The sequence below is a fragment of the Labrus mixtus genome, chromosome 13 (assembly GCF_963584025.1).
Source record: "Labrus mixtus chromosome 13, fLabMix1.1, whole genome shotgun sequence".
NCBI lineage: Eukaryota > Metazoa > Chordata > Actinopteri > Labriformes > Labridae > Labrus > Labrus mixtus.
In genome coordinates this window covers 3,323,635-3,342,000 of record NC_083624.1, presented here as the reverse complement: position 1 = coordinate 3,342,000, position 18,366 = coordinate 3,323,635, and the positions used below count along the sequence as shown (strand labels likewise).

Below are 18,366 nucleotides of genomic sequence, written 5' to 3'. Positions count from 1 at the left end.
GCCGAGAGATAGACATGAAAGAATAGTCTGTCTCCTCCGGCTGGTTTGCACAGCGAGTAGCCCATTTAATCGAGAAGTGGTGTTGCAGAGGGGGGGGGGGGGGGGGGAATGCTGCTGCAGTAAACCCGGGGATGGAATAATCTGGTAAAAAAAAAAAAAAAAAAAAAGAGAGAGAAATCACGTAGGGCAGAATAGAATGACTGTGCGTGGATTTGATCCGCTGAAAAGACACCTATAGCGTGTCCGTGTGTGCGCGTCTGCGCGTGTGTATGTGTGTGTGTGTGTGTGTGTGAGAGAGAGAGAGAGAGAGCGCTATTTAAAAAGTTAGGAGATCATGATGCCGTGGTGATGCAGGGGGGCTTATTGTGTGTCTGCGCTGCGCGTCCCCAAACCCTGGAGTCGCCGATAGTATAGCTGCACAGAATAAGTTGTTTCCCCCCCCTCCTCCCCCCCTCCCAGCGCCTCTGCATGATCCACTCGCTGCATAAATATGATTGCAGATCTATCACCAGTAGCCTACAGCAAACAAACGAATAACGCACACACACACACACACACACACACACACACACACACACACACACACACACACACACGCACACACTATGTCTCACAAACTCTCACGCACGCACAACGCCGGTCCACAGCGAGAGACGCAGGAGTAGGCATAATGGTGATGAGCTTACCACTTGGATTCTTGTTTTTCTTAAGACTCTTGCCACAAAGACACTGCAGCATATGCGTTCCTTTGCTGAAAATGTTCCAAAGAAACCACATTGATTTGGGCGAAGAGCAATCCAGTGGCTTAAACACCCAGATATAGATGAGATCCTTGCGGTTGCATAATAACACAATTGGATCAGTTCTCCAGGACAAGGCTACCAATTGTATCATAGAAAAATAGGTATATCCAAGTCCTATGCGTTTTCATTCACGTGGCAAAATATTCGGCATCTGTCAGACTTCGTAATAACGGTGTGTTTTCTTCTTCTGGCGTATAAAGGATGCCTCCTCAACTAGTCGATAATAGAAAATATACTCTGTAAATTGCATGTGTCGCACCGGGAGGAGACGGGCCGCCAGTAAACAAACACAACTAACGTGAAAACAGTAGAACACGGTGGGTTTCCGAGGAGAAAATCATTGCCTATTAGTTCATCACTCTGAGGAGAGGAGGGTGGATCTGCACAGCATCAAAAGCCAAGGGAGGATGCATCCTATGCACAGACTGCTGCAATGATAGCCCCAACAAAACAGCACTTTGCCGGATCCGGTCCAATTCGTTTCTCCCAGAAAGCAGCTCGCTTGGTGAGGTCAGATAACACCAACCTCAGTTTGCATTTCTTCTAGTCCCACACTGCACCGTTTCTCGTAGAGCCAGGCTTTTGGGGGCTTCTTGCTGTGTCTCCGTGATTCCTGAAGTGTGCGTTTCTTCCCTTTCTTTTTTTTTTTGTGCGGGGTATTTTCCTCCAGCCTTTTTTTTCAGCACCACGCCACTCGCATCTCCAAAAAGTCCGGTGCGCCTATAAAAACATTTGCATAAATTTCCTTTGGTGGCGGAGCTCTGTTAGAAATAGACGGGGAGGAGGGGTTAAATTGAAAGATTGGCTTTCCATTACGTAAACACGTGGTTTCTGCGCCGTCATTTCAGTGATGCTCCTGGAAATTTTTATGATCTGACGGAGACTTTTGTCCCAAGCGGTATTCAGCTTGATTTTCCAACAGATGACAGTGTCTAAAGTGGATTTTTTTTTCCCCCAAAGGATGTGTGCACAACACGTTAAACAGTCCTCATTACAGCCCCTCTGTCTTTATACATTTTCAGTTTCATTTCTAAGCTCTCAGTTTCCTTTAAGTTGGTGCAGTTTGAGGATCAAGATAAGACATTCTGCATCAAAAAGCTCCAGGTGTTAAGACTCACCTGTGCTAGCTTAGTGGGTTAGGCTGTGTTGTGTTTGTGTCAAGTCATCTTTCTGAACCAATGCTGCGGAGTGGAGAGTAACCTGGAGGGCTCTGCAACAGATCCCTCAATCAACATTGGCTGCAGAAAATCTACTTATAATAAAAGTTAATGCACAGAGTGCTTGAAAGGACTTTAATCATCCCATAAAAACAAATCGATATTTAAGGAAATTATTAATCGTGGCAGGATAAATGTCAAAGCAAATCATTTAATATTTGTTTGGCACAACATTCAGAATGTATGGTTACATTTACTGGCTGTTTTGTTCTCTCATCCCAGAGGACAAGGGTCGTTAGTGTTGCTCTCCACTGTGTTTGTTGACTTTTCTCCAGGGGTTTAAACATTTTCCATCACACACCGAGAGGAGAACAAGGTGTTGTGTTGCCCTGATTACGTGCGTATGCCCTCAGCAGGTATGGGTAGTGTAGAAGAGAGAGGAAGTACTTGTGCTTAAGCTTTTTAAAATATGATATGTGACTTGTGGTGTTTGTTGTGAGTTTTTCCAAATTTACTGTTGAGGTTTAAGTCATAGATGTGTCAGCGTGACCCCCTCCCAGCACAAATGGCAGAAACCCGTTTGCCTGCCAGTATTAAGAAACTGACCCATTGGATACTTCATATAGTGTTGACCCCACTCACAGGTTTTTGATACTATTTGCCTGAAATCATCTCCTGTGGACTATAATTCACACAAAAAAAGACTCCTCGAAGAAGAAATGACCGTTTTCCTTCTTGCTGTATTTTTAAATATTTTTGTCCAGGATAAGTATTGGATTTACTGCTTATATGAGCTCAAGAAAAATGTTGATAAAGGAAACAGTGTTTCAGTAGATCACCTCATTCATCTTTCCGTTTTAAGAACTTGACTGATATATTTGTTTGCCGATCTTACCAGCTGATATGGACCAATCACAGATATATCCGTTACAGTTCTGTTTGTAGTTATGTGTTGGCATGGAAGCTTTATTTCACAGAAATATAATGCAGAAAGAAATTCTTGGAGTGATTAAAAAAAATAGTGTCATGGCATAGTTCGTCCAGCAGGGCGTGCTCTGACTGATTAACGATACTCTCAGCACTGTCTGCAGCACTTCTAGCAGAACGTCACAGCAGAGCGGGCCGTGGTCCAAACTGGAATCGGTTGACAAAGTATTGTCATTTTAAATAGATTTAATATCAGTTTTATTTTGAAGAAAGCTGGCTTCTACGTACATTAACATAGTCATACCAGTGCACAATTTGTTGACTATGCAAGGTGAAAATGTCTTTTTTATTCCAAAATCTAATACATTTCATATATTGGCAGCCATATTGGAAATCTTTGAATTTTCCCTCCAGAAATCCATATCCATACTGGTCTGAAAAAAACTGTATTTTGTGGGCTCTTATCGTTCCATTATAATGTCCTGGCAGTTGCAGGTGAACTCAACACGGGAGACTTTTTAATCAAGAGGTTCTTTTGAGCAGTGTCACGTTGAGTGAGCGAAAGCCAAAGTTTGTGTGAACAAGTATTAACCACAGAGCCGTGAGCTCGATGAGAGACTGGAGGGGTTGATTAGAGTGGGTTGCGTTGTGTGTTCATCTCTGAATTACAGCATTAATCCACTCTAATGACCTAGTTCTGTGGCGTTCAGGTCTTGTCAGTTGTCAGTGATAACTGGTTCCCCGGGGACGTGGGCCACTTCGAAACAAAATGTTTCCTGATTGACTTTCTTTCCACCACATTCTAATTTTTTGCTGTGTCACTGTTTAAAGGCCAACTGTTAAGAAATCCTTATTGATTCTTAAAGCGAGGACTGTCAATGTTTCAATTACTGCGCGCGTTGTGTACCCGCTTGCACTTTTACGGTGCCAGGTGTACGCACAAATTAAGAGCCGCAGAACACCCACCAACATAAATCCAGTCCACAGGCTCAGACGGGAGGCGGATGGAATGATTTCATTTCAAACCTTTATTTATTCCCAAAAAGTCATCAAGGTTTACCTCATTTCCAAATTCCGTCCAGATTATAAGCACATTAAAACAAGCAACAACAGCAGTACTTATAATACATATTATATACAATACACCGTAAAACTTAATAGCCCGGGCTTGTTTTTTTCTTTAGTCTATAAAACGACCCTACCTTTATTTGGGACAGGCTTCAATACGAGACGGGCCTTTAATTATTTTCAAACAAACCTCGCTCAGCAAAGATGGGAAAGGCCCATCCCTCCACGACAACCTGCTGCTCTGTGAGGGAGACAGAGAGAAACCCCTGTTAATATAGTAACTAATGCGTGCTGCGTAAACATATCAGAACGTCTTCAGTTGTTTAAAGCTTTTTTTATAGCTTTAAAATGTAGCTTAAGGGATGAAAAAACATTTGTTTCCATCTTCAAAGCCCGCGAGGTTCATCTTTATTTGTTGTCTTTCTCCTTACATTTGATCTGGATTCAATAATTCAAAACTGAAATGCATCGTGGCCTCTATAGAGAGAGTGCGGCAACACCAGGCTAGTACAAGGTACTGGGTCTTAAATTATGATGGGCTTTTATTCAAAGTTTTACGGTAAATCAGATTTCAATTAAAACACAATTGTAAATTAAAGTGGCTCAAAATTGAAATCCTAAACTTTGTAAGAGAGTAAAGAGCTTCAAACGTTGACACTGTGTGCAAACCAATTCAGGCAGTTTCCTTCTTACATGTGTGCTGTGCTGCTGCTTCTTCACGTCTCCTGTGAGGTCAGATGAACTCTCTGTGGAGTGATCACAGGCCGGAGCGGAGCGGTGCACTGCAGCTCTCCCTCTCTCTCTCTCTCTCTCTCTCTCTCTCTCTCTCTCTCTCTCTCTCTCTCTCTCTCCCTCTGCAGAGGCCTCTCATGTCATCCTCCCTATCGATCTGTCTACTGTAATGTAAAGTATCATAGCACCCTGGAGGATATTGTCTGACAATTTTGTCAGCAATCATTAGAATACTTCTTTTTGATTGCCCTGGCTGCGGCCGTCGGGGGAAGTGGCTCCCTTGTGAGTTTTTTTTAAAAGCCTGTTTACTTCTGGTGGTGAAAAAATAACTTGATTGAAGATGCACTAAGAGATAAATGGACTGGTTCCAGTTTTACTCATATAGTCTCTGTGTTGTTGTTTTACTGTACACATTTTAAAGGCTCACACATGGGGGAGTGTGAAGTATGCATGAATTGCACAAGTGCTATTCTTTAGAGGTTGGACGTAATGAGTGCATCCTAATTCAAACGATCTGGACGGCTATTAGGATAAGTGCTATGTTCTCAATTAGACTGAAGATATTTTAATACATTTAATAAAGTGGAAAGGTGGCAGTAAGCGTGATAAACTGTGCTGAGATAAGTGGATTATGTAACATTAGTAATTGCAAAATTTTAATAATAAATGCCCACACACATCAGTAGCCTGTACCTCAGCATGTTTGTTTGACAGGAGTGAAAATTCCTATTATTTAATTTTTTTCCCCAAATTAAATAAGCAATCAAAGAGTAGCATTGATAAACGCGAGTTTCCACCACTTGCATAATTATGTGTAATCATGCAATTAGAGACAATGATGAAGGACTCTGAGCTCATTTGTTCAAAGTTGAATATCATATGCACCATTTTAAATATATATTTCATCACTTTTTTATTATGGACAAACACAACAATGACGTTATTTCTGCTATAGATTTGAACCAGTGTTTTGACTTTAAGGAAGTTAGACATAATGTGCACTGTCATGAAATGAGCCAGCGTCCTGCCTCGTTAATGATAGTTATGTAATATAATTAAACATTTGAACCTGTTTAAAAATGACTCCCTTCGGTGATTAAAAGCAATACGTTTGTACTTAAAATAGACACTTAAGCACTTGCCAAGGTCATGTCCAATGCTTTCAGGAGCTTCTAGTCTGTCAGACTTTTTTTTTAATAACCACATGAAGAGTATATCAAAGTCAAGTAAGAGCATTAAAAACCATCATCCAGCATACTCAGCGCCAACATGTCCACCAATCAGAGAGGGAGAGTCGGCCGTGTTTGGACATTCTTAGAGTAAATGTCAGCGAGATGATGAGCAGCTGCTGGAAACCAAGTCATGGTGAAAGACTTTAATCAAACACACAGGTACAATGTATACAAATAGTTTGATATATAAGATATAAGTGTGTTCATTCTAAACATAATCAAACTGATCACCTCCACTCATTTAGCTAACTTTATGATTTGCACTTGTTTAAAGGAAGAATGTGCTACATGATACATAAATACAGAAATTTAAAGTCCTCTGTCAATGTCTCTCTGAGTCATGACTGTCTCACAAAGAGTGAGAAGCTCAAGTCCTGCCAGCTGTATTGTCGTAGGAGCCGTGTTTTCATCATGTTTACATAGTTAAGGACTAGAGAAAAGAAGAATAACATAGTCTACTCACTGCTTATTTTAATGTCACATCAGTGTCTTTAGATCACGGTCGTTCTTTTTCAATTTGTGTTCAATATGAAGCTACGAGCTAACTAAAGAGTGCTAACATTGGACACAAGCAATTGCAGCTCGATCAAAGGACAATTTTGTCCGCCGTTTGCACTTAATAGTGTTTAATTATCATGCGTTCTAATTCATAACTCCTTTGTGAGAATGCAAGTGAAGGGGGGCTGGAGGTGTGCCGCCAGAGGGTAGAGCGTAGGCTTCAGAATAGCGGAGGTGTCGCCAAACAGAAGTTTGTTTTGGTTAAGTGCTTGTCCTCTAGGGCGACATCTGGATCGAAAAGTCGCACATTCTTCCTTTAAAGTTGCAAGTCTAATCAGAAGTTGTAGATGTATGATATGAAATGTTACATATTGCAGTATGGTATCAAGCTTCGGTTCACCGTCTGATTCTGCTACAGGTACTTGGCTAAAATGCAACAACCATATGTAGATGTTGAGACATGGGCTGTAAAACCTCTCCAGCGCACCCACATTGTGACTAATAGGGCAAAAGACCAATAGCACAAATTGAGGAATCCCACACACATAATAACCGGCTCCTCTTTAAATTCCATTGTGACCAACAATTTTCATTATTTCACGGAGATAAGGGCAGTGACACCGGGGCGCAGTGAGGAATCAGGCACCCTTTACTGCACAGCAAGCCGGGCCACATTCACAGAGAGAATGTCTAATTCTATCTACCGGGGTGTTCAGCCCAGTGCCCTAGCCTTGTAATGAAGATGTCAGGCCTCATATCAATTTATTTCCCCTTCCATTTTGTCATCTGTGTGACTCATATGATATAGATCTTAACAAAGAAGGCCAGTAAAGAAATGGCTGCCTGCTGAACTATACCCAAATCATCAGTTACGAAGCTTCACATTTAAAAAAAAACTTTTATAGCCACATCAATAAACAAACCCTACATGAAGATGGACAACATGCCTCTTTCTCCCGCTGTTTTACAAATGTGAAGCCAAAATTACCCCCCTGCCACAAGCAAGACATATTACCCTTTAGCAGTCAGCCTGCACAAAATGGCCCTTTTTATAGCATCAAATCCCTCATTTAAACTTAACTCTGGACAGATAAGATAAGATAGGACTTTATTAGTATCAAAAGATTTACTTGTCCCTAAGGATATTCTCAGTATAATGAATACTCAGGCATAGGTCAGCATGATAACATTAGACAGACACCATCTTGATTTAAAAAAAAAAAAGTTTTTTATTTATATTTTCTTGACCCATGTCCCATCTTTTGAGGATCATCATTGAGGATGTCCAAAGAAAACGCTGTCTGCGGCGAGCTCACGGCATCCTTAAAGACTCCTCCCACCCTGCCCACAGACTGTTTACCCTCCTGCCCTCCGGTAGGCGCTTCAGAAGCCTCCGGACCAGAACCAGCAGACTGAGGAACAGCTTTTTCCCCAGAGCTGTCTCTCTACTGAACTCTACCCCCCGAACTCTGAACTCTGTCTCTCTCTCTCTCTCTCTCCCTCCCGAACTCCGCCCCCCACTGACCCCCCTTCCCCTGCACATCACCTCACACCCATCATCCCCCCACCCTCCTGGCCATACACACACATCTCTCATCTACCTGTATTATTGTATTATTGTATGTTCATATCACCTCAATAAATTATCAACCTGTACAAAATGTCCATATTCTGTATATTAGCTGTAATATAGTATAGCATGCTCACTGCACCTTAATCTGTATATTATAATCCTAAGAATATACTTATATTTATAGCATTTATTTATATTTATAGCATCCCATTAATCCAGCCATATATACCCAATAATTCACTTTTTTTTAGTCTACATCTGTAAATTTTGTAATTACTTGTACATAGCACAGATTATTGCACTTTCTGCTTATTGCACTTCTGGTGAGATGCCAAACCTCATTTCGTTACTCTATACTTGTATAAGTGTAATGACAATAAAGTTGAATCTCATCTCATCTCATCTCATCTCATCTTTTAACATGTAAGAGGCGGAGCTTATGACACATACTGCGGCCAGTCAGTAGGATGAGCTCCAAATGTTTTAGCTTCACTTTTTGGGAAGCTTTTTTTTTTGGAACAAAAAATGATTCCATTATTTGGAAATAAACACAAGGTTGTAACCTATGCACTTCGAGGTGTACTCATCTCCACAACAAACCCAGGGTTTAAAAATGGTAAAAACACTGACTACTGTCATTACAAAAATCACTGTTTCTCTGACGCTCTTTCAGAGCTACAAGCAGAGCCTTAAAGCTATTGTAAGGAACTTTCAGCATAAACTAACTAACTCTCTGTGAATCTTAAACATGGAGCAAAAAAAATAAAGCTTTTTCTGCAGAGTGCTGCTGATCACTTTGTCAAACACCTACACCACAGCAGGCGTTTCAGGCATTGAAAATACTAGAAAAAGTCTTTATGATGATGGTGTTGTTTGCATTGGTTAGTCATAAAGAGACATCAGTATTGATTTAAGATTGTTCCATAACCGATAAAATACTTCCCACTGGAGCTTTAAGATCCAGACACCCAGCGGCTAATATATTTTTGTAAGTTACATGATATAGATCAAAAGAGCTTGACATGGATTGAAAGAAAAAAGGGTGTTGGCTGTAGGTTTTCCAAGTAAAATCAGAGACTCTCATTGGCTGACAGATGTGTGTGTTGTGGTGCTGAACTTCAAAAACAGGAAGAAAAGTCAGTACTTGTATTGAAAAGACAAATCTGATTCAGCTGACAAAAGTTCTGATTTGGGTATCGCCCTAAAATAATTTATGACAGAGAAAAAAAAACTGGTAAACTTGAGTACGACCTTCAGAACTTAATCTGCTGCTGTCCCTAGATTAATAAATTCATTTTCAATTAAACTGTCATGTCATCATTACCAAACTGCACATCAAGGGCCTCTAATTTCTCTCCCAGAATGCTTGGTGCTGTACTTAATTTTTTGTCCTTGTTCTCTCCTCCCACCGAACTTCAGAGCCAATTTCTTGGCTGTTCAATAAACGCTATTTTCTGAAATATTAGGAGCCGTTGCAGACTTGTAATCAACTTTGCATTGATTTCAAGTGTTTAATGGATCGGTTGGCGTTCGTTTCAACCTCAGGCTGGCTCTCTGTTCCTTTGAAGTCCATCTCTCCCTCTGTTACAAACCCCCCCAAAAAACTCTGAGATCATTTGTGGTTTCTGCACAAACAGCGTTTTCTTTATTAATCCACATCCGTCACAAAGAGGCGTGGGCGGGAAACAGTTGAAGTTAGATATTGTACATTTTTCTTTAAGGGTGAGGTAAGAAGTGCATTAACTTAGGGAGTCACCCAAAGTATGGGGAGGGGTCTCTGTCTTATGGAGCCGTGAACAAGTGTGCAGATATGAGACATGTGGTCACTCTCATGCCAGGCATTGTTCAGTGTTGATACTGCCCTTCCTCTCCACCCTCCAAACTAAAGTTAGTCTAAAGATACACTCACTCATGTCTTGATAATGTGCAGGGCCTGAAGTAAATCCTTTTTTCAAGATTTTAAATCATCAAGATTTCTGAGTTTGTTCTCCAAATTGTTCATGTAAACTCAGATCTCTTGGGATGTAGTCAAAGTTACCCCTAAGTAATCGTGATACATGGAGATGAATGTTTTGAGTTTTAAGTCAGAATTCTGAGGAAAGGAGTTACTGATTGAACAACACCATAATGAAAATATGGTGAGCAACATATTTGTGTTTTTTAAGATTCAAACAGTTGAACGTGTTATCCTCTTTGAGCTCTCTTTGTCTGCTCACAGTGTAGTTTGAGCCATCTGCTATTTAAAGAGCTGCCTGTGTCCATGTTTTGTCTTTGCGGTGAGCTTCTTCTTTAAAGGCTGTGATCTGCACTGGCCTGCTCCACATGCCTGTAACAGTGCAGTTACATAGTCCAGCTCATGAACCCACAGTTAACCCCCAACATACAGCCATGTGTGATCATCTGATTGATTGTTTCCTGCAGAGCCAATAAGATAATCAATATTTCAGCTCCCTGTTTAACCACTGATCTGCCTTTCTACTCTGCTCCATGCTCTATCTTTATCCTGAACATCTTGTACACAGAGTGCAGTAGAAGACGCTGTTACAGCCAGGATAAAAGATTATCTCGTACTACTTGTACCAGAATAAAACACAACAAGTAGGAGGACGACAACATGTGATACCATCTGGTTATTTAGAGTGTAAAGCGTGAGGTGGTTGTTTCCTCATGAACTACTTCAATACTTTCACAGCCCGGTTCGACGCGTGTGGAAACCAAACTGGCTCTCTTTTCACAGCATTTATAAAACGGTATATTTGGCAATCCAAATGATACTTAGATGTTTTGAACTGCTTCAGTCGTAGACTCACTTAGCTTACCAAAAGGCACTAAATATTTATTTTTCTGAAGCTTCTGTTGATTTAAAAAAAAAAAAAAAAATTACATAATGTATCTTTAAGATGATCAGTATTCTTCCACGACAGAATATAGTACCTGTTGGATGCAGCCAAAGCTTGAAGTATGCGATTTCTGAGCCTCTTAAAAGCACCTGAACACAACGCATGACAACAGTAAAGTTTTAAAATGTGTTCACACTGTCAGCTGCATAGAACAGAACAGAATAGAGACTAATAGAGATGCATTAGTTATGTAATTGCACACATAGAGGACAGTACAGGTACATTGGAATATGTGTGCAATGCACCTGAAGTCAGCTTTACACATTTCAGAGATAAAATGGAAACTTTTTTTTTTTTTTTTTAAAGGAGTCTTATCCAGTTGATTCTGAACATGAAAATATTTGCATAGCTATTATTCACTCACAAATAAATACAGTAATATTGCACATTGTGTTTTTGCACTTTTTCGCCTATTGTTGTTATTGCACTTAGTTATTGCACTTTGTGTCTATCAAGATGGGGGATATGCTTCCTTGCAAACTTGATATGGCTTCTAGCTTATGCTGAAGCTAATGGGGATCTAAATCAACATAAAAAAAAACAAAACTGAATGTCCTGGGTTCTTCTTCTTAATCTTTACACATGGCTACATAGTATTCTCCGTTACATACTGTAGATGTCTTCCATTTTCAAGTGATTCGTTTCACAGGTTCAAAACTCCCGTTATGAACAAAGTGAAAAGGTTTTGAACCATTAAATAATCTGGAGAAGGAGCAAGAGGTTAAAGCACCCCTAACATCATGCACTATCTAATGAAAAACTGAATGGTCTGTATTATCCTCTGAGAGATTTAGTAATTGAGAGAAATTGTTTGTTTTTCTGCAGGTTTCAAAGATGAGGGACCTTGCCAGTGACCGAGATGATGAGATGTTCAGAAGAGGCGAAGTTGCCAAGGGAAACAGTAGAACATTTAGGTCACATTTAAGAGGTGAAGTCTGAGCTTATATCTGCGACTGTGTTCCAGCAGCCGATTAGTCCTGCGTGTGACTGTGCTCGGCCTCACGTCGCTTAATTTGTTATCCTCATAACTCATTCCACTGTTACGTAACAGCACTGTGGGTCTTTTTTAACTTGTAAAGACTGCATCTTCCATTATTCATACGCTTTCATAGCACAGATCTATCTGGGATATAGGCCTGTGTGGGTTTGAGCATTAAAATGGGACAAACTTCCAGCGTTCAGGAGGAAGTGCGGCATACGCGTGCACCAAACGGTCGTTAAAAAAAGCCTCTTTTAGAGGGGTAAAGCCCATATCCGAGTCAAAGCATCCATCCCTCTGCAGCCCTGCGTCATTAATGGAGCTGCAGGGCTGAGAGTATAGTGCCTCAGAGTCGTTACCTATTCTACCATCCATTAGCTGAAAATTGTGTTGACTTTGAAAGTACTTTCTATAAATCAAGTGAGAAGGGTTTTCAGATTTTGTTAGAGTTAAAGTTCCGTCACAGCTAACCAGGGGATGAGTTCCGTTTAGGTTTTTAGCACAAAGTCGGGAGCAGGAGAAGGAAGAAGAGCTGGAAACACTCCGATACGAAGAGTCAAACATGCAATGTGTGTTTGCCGCACTTTCTGACATGATTACAATGTACAGCGTATGCAGTAATATTAGATATATGCAGAACAGGGTCAACTCTCGGAGTAAGAGAGCCGTGTCTGGAGATGTATCATTTGCCTGCTTCAAGAATCTGATATGTGATCACAGAGAAAGGTTGGGAGAGCTCTTAAGGATAGAAAAGAGACCTTTTTTTTCCCTTTGGGATGTTGAACGTCTCCTCTCACAATGCATCACTGTGACAGCCTGACGATCTGAAGTGCAGGAATAAAGTGTCCCTTTTCAGAAACCTGACTGCATAATTGAATTATTCCGACAAAAGCATGGTCTGCCGTATTTCTGGTGTGACCTCGGAGGAACTGAAAAATGGGAGAATCTACTTCTTTTTTTTTCAGACAGTGCTCTTTGATTGCAGGTGCCTGTTTAGTAATGCTAACACACAGGCTTAGAGAGTGAGTGTGATGTAGCCGCCTCTAAACAGGTTCCTCTCATGGGACCTGTTACCGTAGTCACTTTCCGTCACACAGGCTAAAAAAAAACAAAAAACAAAAAACTTGATCCTTACCTTTGGGAAAGGCTCAAACTCCATATGATGCCTGAAAACTGATGTGATTGTGGTGCTGGCCTCAGGTACAAACAAGGAAAGTAAAATATGAGCTCTGAGGGGAGTCCTGGTATTTGTCTCAATCAGCGGTGACAGGTCTCCTATAGCAGGGGAGACAGTGGTGTGTCTGTCCAGTGGTCCATAAACACAACAACACAAGTGTAAATGAATTCCATTTTTGAATTAGATTGCTACATAATGTAGAGATTATATCCTTACTTAAAATTAGCTATACATCAATCAGATGAGGCGTCTACATTTTCAGTGTTTGTTGACATGATCAGAAAGGTGATAATAATTCTACTTTGTATTGACAATGGAGGTTGTCGTTGGTGGCGGTGGTATATTAGAGTGCTTGATATTGAAGATCTAGGTGGTCCTGATATTTTGGCCACTCCATTAACAAAATATTAACTCCTTTCAAAACTGAAAAATGTAAAAGCTTTGTAAACGTGGAGTTTATGGTAGAACTGTTGTGTTGGATTGTATTTGATTGCATACGTGGTGATGTTATGGCTGCTCCTGTTACACCTGCACTAAGATACATTACATAATTTAAACAGGAATGGCAAAAACGTTGGGTTCTTTAAGCTCTCTGAGTCAGGAATAACACTGACAAAGCAAATAAGACCAAAATACACCTCAGATGTTAGAAAAGCATTTTTTTTTAATCATGATTTTACAACCGTTAACATGTTTTAATCTCTGTAAGAGCTAACATAAATAGCATTTTGGCTTCAAGATTATGAATTGGTGAATTTGAAAAACCTCACATGCATGTGTTCATGTACAAACTGATGCAAACACATACACCCTGTTTCTGTTATGAGCACATGTATTGCTGTATGCCACCTATCCCAAAGAGAGCATCTTTCTCTGCTCTTATTCCCACAACGGTGCAATGGAAGATCCACCTTTGGGACTTACCTGGAACAGGTAGCATCCCCTGCCATTTTGAGCATAAAAACATCCCTGATTATCTTAAATACAGCATTACCTCCCTTCTTTATTAATGAGGATGATATTTACAGATAACAAAAAGTGTTTAATTGAATCCCTACTGGCCCTAAATCTTTGAAAAATATAAAATAATTAATCAACAGACATGTAAATGACCCTGAATGAAAGATCAGCTGTATAAACAAAAAGGTTATAAAAATGTAAACTTCATACATGATCAATTAAGTCCTATTTTTGTAAATTATATTAAATAAAATGAGCTGCAAGAAAATTGCAAGAATTTTAGGGACCAAGGCCCCTATCTGTCCCCATTTAATCCCCCTGTATAACCTGCAATCCGTCCCTTGGAAGGTGGACTGGAAACTTTTATTGCCAATAATTATTTCATGAGGGCTCATCTGTGCACTGAGATGCGACTTCACTGGGCGGAAACAATTAATTTATTTGTGTTGGCATATGTCAAATATAAAGAATCATTACTACTGTTGTTATACACACATGCAGTAGATTCATAAAACTCTGCCTATATGGAACTTCTTGCTTACATAGTTTTTATGTTACATGTAATTTTATATTTAAAAGAAAACTAAGTCTTTGTGGCACTACAAAGTCAGAGGTTATCATGGTGCGTGAATAAGCGTGACATAGTGATCTATTACAGTTAAATCTATTCCTCTTTCATTGGTGCTTTGCTTGTTCACCCTGGCATGGGATTTGAGTTATTTTGGCAATTTAAACTGTCATAGCCTGCTTTACCCACTAGGAGGGAGCGTTGTGCTGGATGTTCATTCATGAAGTCATATCACCTCAATGAGATTCATTCAATAAATATTTGCTGTTTTGCTCTATTGTAACCTAAAGTCCTAACTATATTTGGTTAATTTACAAGATTACATCACTTGACATCTCTGCAAATACTGCCTCAATTCTCAATTCCCCCCAGTTAACTTCATCATTCATTTTGTACTGTATATACCCCCTGTTTTTATTTTTATTTATCTTATCTATTCTGTTTAATGTGTATTTTTGAGCTTTCTTGTCTGTGCTGCTGTAACGTCCGAATTTCCCCTCTGGGGATCAATAAAGTATTATCCTATGACATCAAAGCAGCTCATTGTATAAAAGTGTTTGCTTTTTGTTCAAATTATTCCAAATTAGAGAAAAATATTTTTCCATTTTAAGTGTTTTTTATAATGCCCATTTAGAAATATGCTGGGTTATGACAGCAGGTTTTTTGTGTGGTTCTCTGTAATATCTGTGTTTGCATTCAGCTAGATAGTTTAAGTTGCTCAGATGAAAGTTTCCAGGTAACTGTTACCATGGCTGTAGTTTTCTGTATGCAACAACAACAAAATACAGTAGCCTACATGCCCTTGACCTCATTTATTCAATCATGTTTGTTTTGTATTTAATGTTCTATTTCGGCATTGGATTTAAATATTTTACGATCAAAAACGTTGACTTAAGTGGAAAGCAGGATGCACATGAAAATGTAGGCCGACCACTTCATTTGCTTTTCCTTGCATGCCCTAATAGTTTAGAAACCGTGAAGAAATAATGAAAACTCAGTTCCATTTTCCAGCTTTTAACTGCGTGAATCTAATTCACTCTTCGCTAATTAACATGAGTGAAACCGTCCATTCATCTCGCGCGCTCTCCAGCTGCTGCCATGGCGACCGTGTACGACTGGCATAAAACAGACTGCGGTGTTTGAGCTCCTGTCGACCTGGACGCTCAGGAGCGCTTTGACGGGTGAGGAGACGGGATATCAAAAACCAGCGGGCAACCATTTGTGAGGTGAGACAGACTCTGTACTAGGTTAATTACCCTTCACTTGTACTGTACGTTACGATTGAATCTGAACCACGCAATTAATGCAAAAAGTATGCTTTATTTGAATGCTCCTTTCCTTTTTGTTAAGTGTTAGACCTTGTAGAATTGTTATCTTGTGTTTTGTTTTTTAGTCTTGACAGGACCATGAAGGCACATCTGGCTTATCAACCTTGCCCTCCCTCTGCAAACAAATATCTGCAGTTCAAATGGGACAAGGCTTCATATGACGCACACAGGGAAAAGGTTGGTTTGTAAAATGCATTTATATCTCACTTGTCATCCAATCACAAACCAATACAGTAGAATTTCTTAAAGGAACACTTACTGTGTTTGAAACAAATTTATCAAAGCTGTATGTCTCTTTTTTTTTCCTCACATAAGGTGAAGTCAGCAAAATCAATGTTAAACATCACTGCACCGAAGACCTACTCTCACCTGACTCAGGGCCTGAAGAAACAAAAGGTTTCTGTTTTTTCATTGATGTTTTCAACTCAACTCACATCATGTTCAGGCTGGCAGCAGATGTTTTCTGTGCTTAAAACATACAAGGGCGTCTCAAACTCTAAGAAATAAATAGCTCATTTAATATAATTTTTATTTTATATGGGGATAAATTACAACATTTAAAATTACGTAATGATTTGAATCTTGTTGTTTTTTTTAAGTGCCTGAGTAAAACTGAATTTACTGTGTTAATTAAGCAACACAAACCAGAAGGGAGTGCTGTTGTACTGAGTATAGGCAAGGTAAGCAAAACCTCTTGTGAGCTTTTATACAACAGTTCTTGCAAGTGGCATTTATATAATCAGTAAAAACTGCATCAACAGAATTTGTGTCCATGTGCCTCCACCAATACTTCTGCAACTTTAACTGTACCTGTACTTGTACCTGTACAAATGCTACTTTATGATTGTATACACCTTACAATTCACAGCTTTATAAATGTTATTTAAGAAGAAATATTCTCCAAATTTGCTCTGCAAAGTGTGCCACAATGTTGCTGAATCTACTGTTTGCAAACAGCTTTGGAAAGTGATAAAAGACCCGGTGCTGTTGTACTCCATACTCCATGTTGTACTAACTGTTGTATAAATTGCAGTACTTCTAATTTTGGAAAGAGCAGAACATTTTCATTTCAAGTGTATTAGTGAAACTAACATGTTAATACTTGTTTTTCGCATGTTATTGCATTAAGCTTGCAGATGAATGGAACCTGAAGGTGCAGAGGGAAAACAATATTCTTCTTGAAAAGATATTTCACATCATGAAGACATCTGGAGGAGTTGACGACAGGAATTATTACAAAAGAAAAAGGTCAGCTGGTGTTCAAGTAGAAACAATGTGCAAAGATTCATATGAATAAGTCAGGCAACAAAGTTGTACTGACAAAAAAGGGGCACACTGAAACTAAAAACACAGCTTCTTAAACTTGTTTGTTGTCATCTTTTAAGCCTGGGTAAGGAGAGAAAACATCAGGAGTTGCTCCGCATTACCAAGGAAAATCAAAAGATCCTGTTCCGTCTGGACCATTGTAAGTCTACCTATAATGTGAAGAACTTCCATAAGGACTGGCACAAAAATGTCAAGCTGATGGACAGCATCGCACGCTACCCCAGAGGATGGACAAATCAGAAAGAGGTCACATCTTCCTCATCTTTTTAGATAACTTTACCTTGCTGCTTGTATAATATAAATGACATCTTAACTACTTAAAATGATCTTTATTGTATAATATAATAAATATTCTCTTTTGTGTCAACATCAGGGTCAAGAAAAAGCAATAAAGAAGTCAAGCGGTTGTGGTAAAGACCAAAAGATCAGTCGAGACATAACCACTAAGAGTCTTGCAAGCAACAAAGCCATGGGCAAAGTAAAGTCTAAGGGGAACATTCAAGTTACAGCTGATTCCGCCATTCATACTGCTGAAACATCTCCCCCACTTGATGGTTCCAAAACCTCCAACAACCCTCATACACCTGAAACACCCAAGAAGGAGCCTGAAAATCTTTCAGAAGGATAAAATATCCGGTTATTTTGTGACAGTCATGTTTTCTGCACAATAAAGATTCTTTCAGTGACAATATAAGCTGTTTAAAAGTTATTTTTTGTGCCTTAGTATTGGACCTAAAAGTTACGTAACTGATATGATCTAGTAGACCTACTGGATTATAGTACCAGATTAAAAATCATAAAGAGCAATAGTTGCCTGCATGTGTGCTTAGAACACACTCAAATATAGTATCATAAATATAGTATAGCAAATTGTATATAGATAGATTGTATATATAGAGAGATTACAAGGAACACAGGAAGTTAATTTAATTTAATAAATATTAATTATTGAGCTGTGGAAAAGGGGTAGGATTAAATAAATTTTATACTTATTCCTACTCCTTTTCAGGCATGTCAATTGAATATATGTAATTTGCTTTTTCTTTTTTTGTGAAATAATTTGAACATTGTTTTTTGTTTATTGTATTTTCGTGCTTTTAATTTTGTTTTGTATTTTTGATATGTTTGATTTTATTTG

General features: G+C 39.3%; 3 protein-coding genes across 3 annotated transcripts in view; 2 read left to right on the top strand and 1 right to left on the bottom strand.

The window, feature by feature from the left end:
* The window catches only part of fgf14 (fibroblast growth factor 14), a 117,251-nt gene extending 115,669 nt beyond the window's left edge, over positions 1-1,582 (bottom strand). Inside the window, exon 1 of the mRNA XM_061053174.1 lies at positions 687-1,582. Coding sequence (XP_060909157.1) covers positions 687-894 — 208 coding nt within the window. The 5' untranslated portion in view covers positions 895-1,582. The remainder of the gene's footprint in view (positions 1-686) is intronic.
* The window catches only part of asmtl (acetylserotonin O-methyltransferase-like), a 243,536-nt gene that overhangs the window by 187,934 nt on the left and 37,236 nt on the right, over positions 1-18,366 (top strand). The window lies entirely within an intron of this gene.
* Positions 15,794-17,867, top strand: cfap97d2 (CFAP97 domain containing 2). Its single transcript, XM_061054628.1, has 5 exons — positions 15,794-16,079; positions 16,218-16,298; positions 17,032-17,150; positions 17,288-17,474; positions 17,602-17,867. Exons 1-5 carry the CDS (start codon positions 15,981-15,983, stop codon positions 17,854-17,856), a joined length of 741 nt encoding a protein of 246 aa, XP_060910611.1. The 5' UTR covers positions 15,794-15,980; the 3' UTR covers positions 17,857-17,867.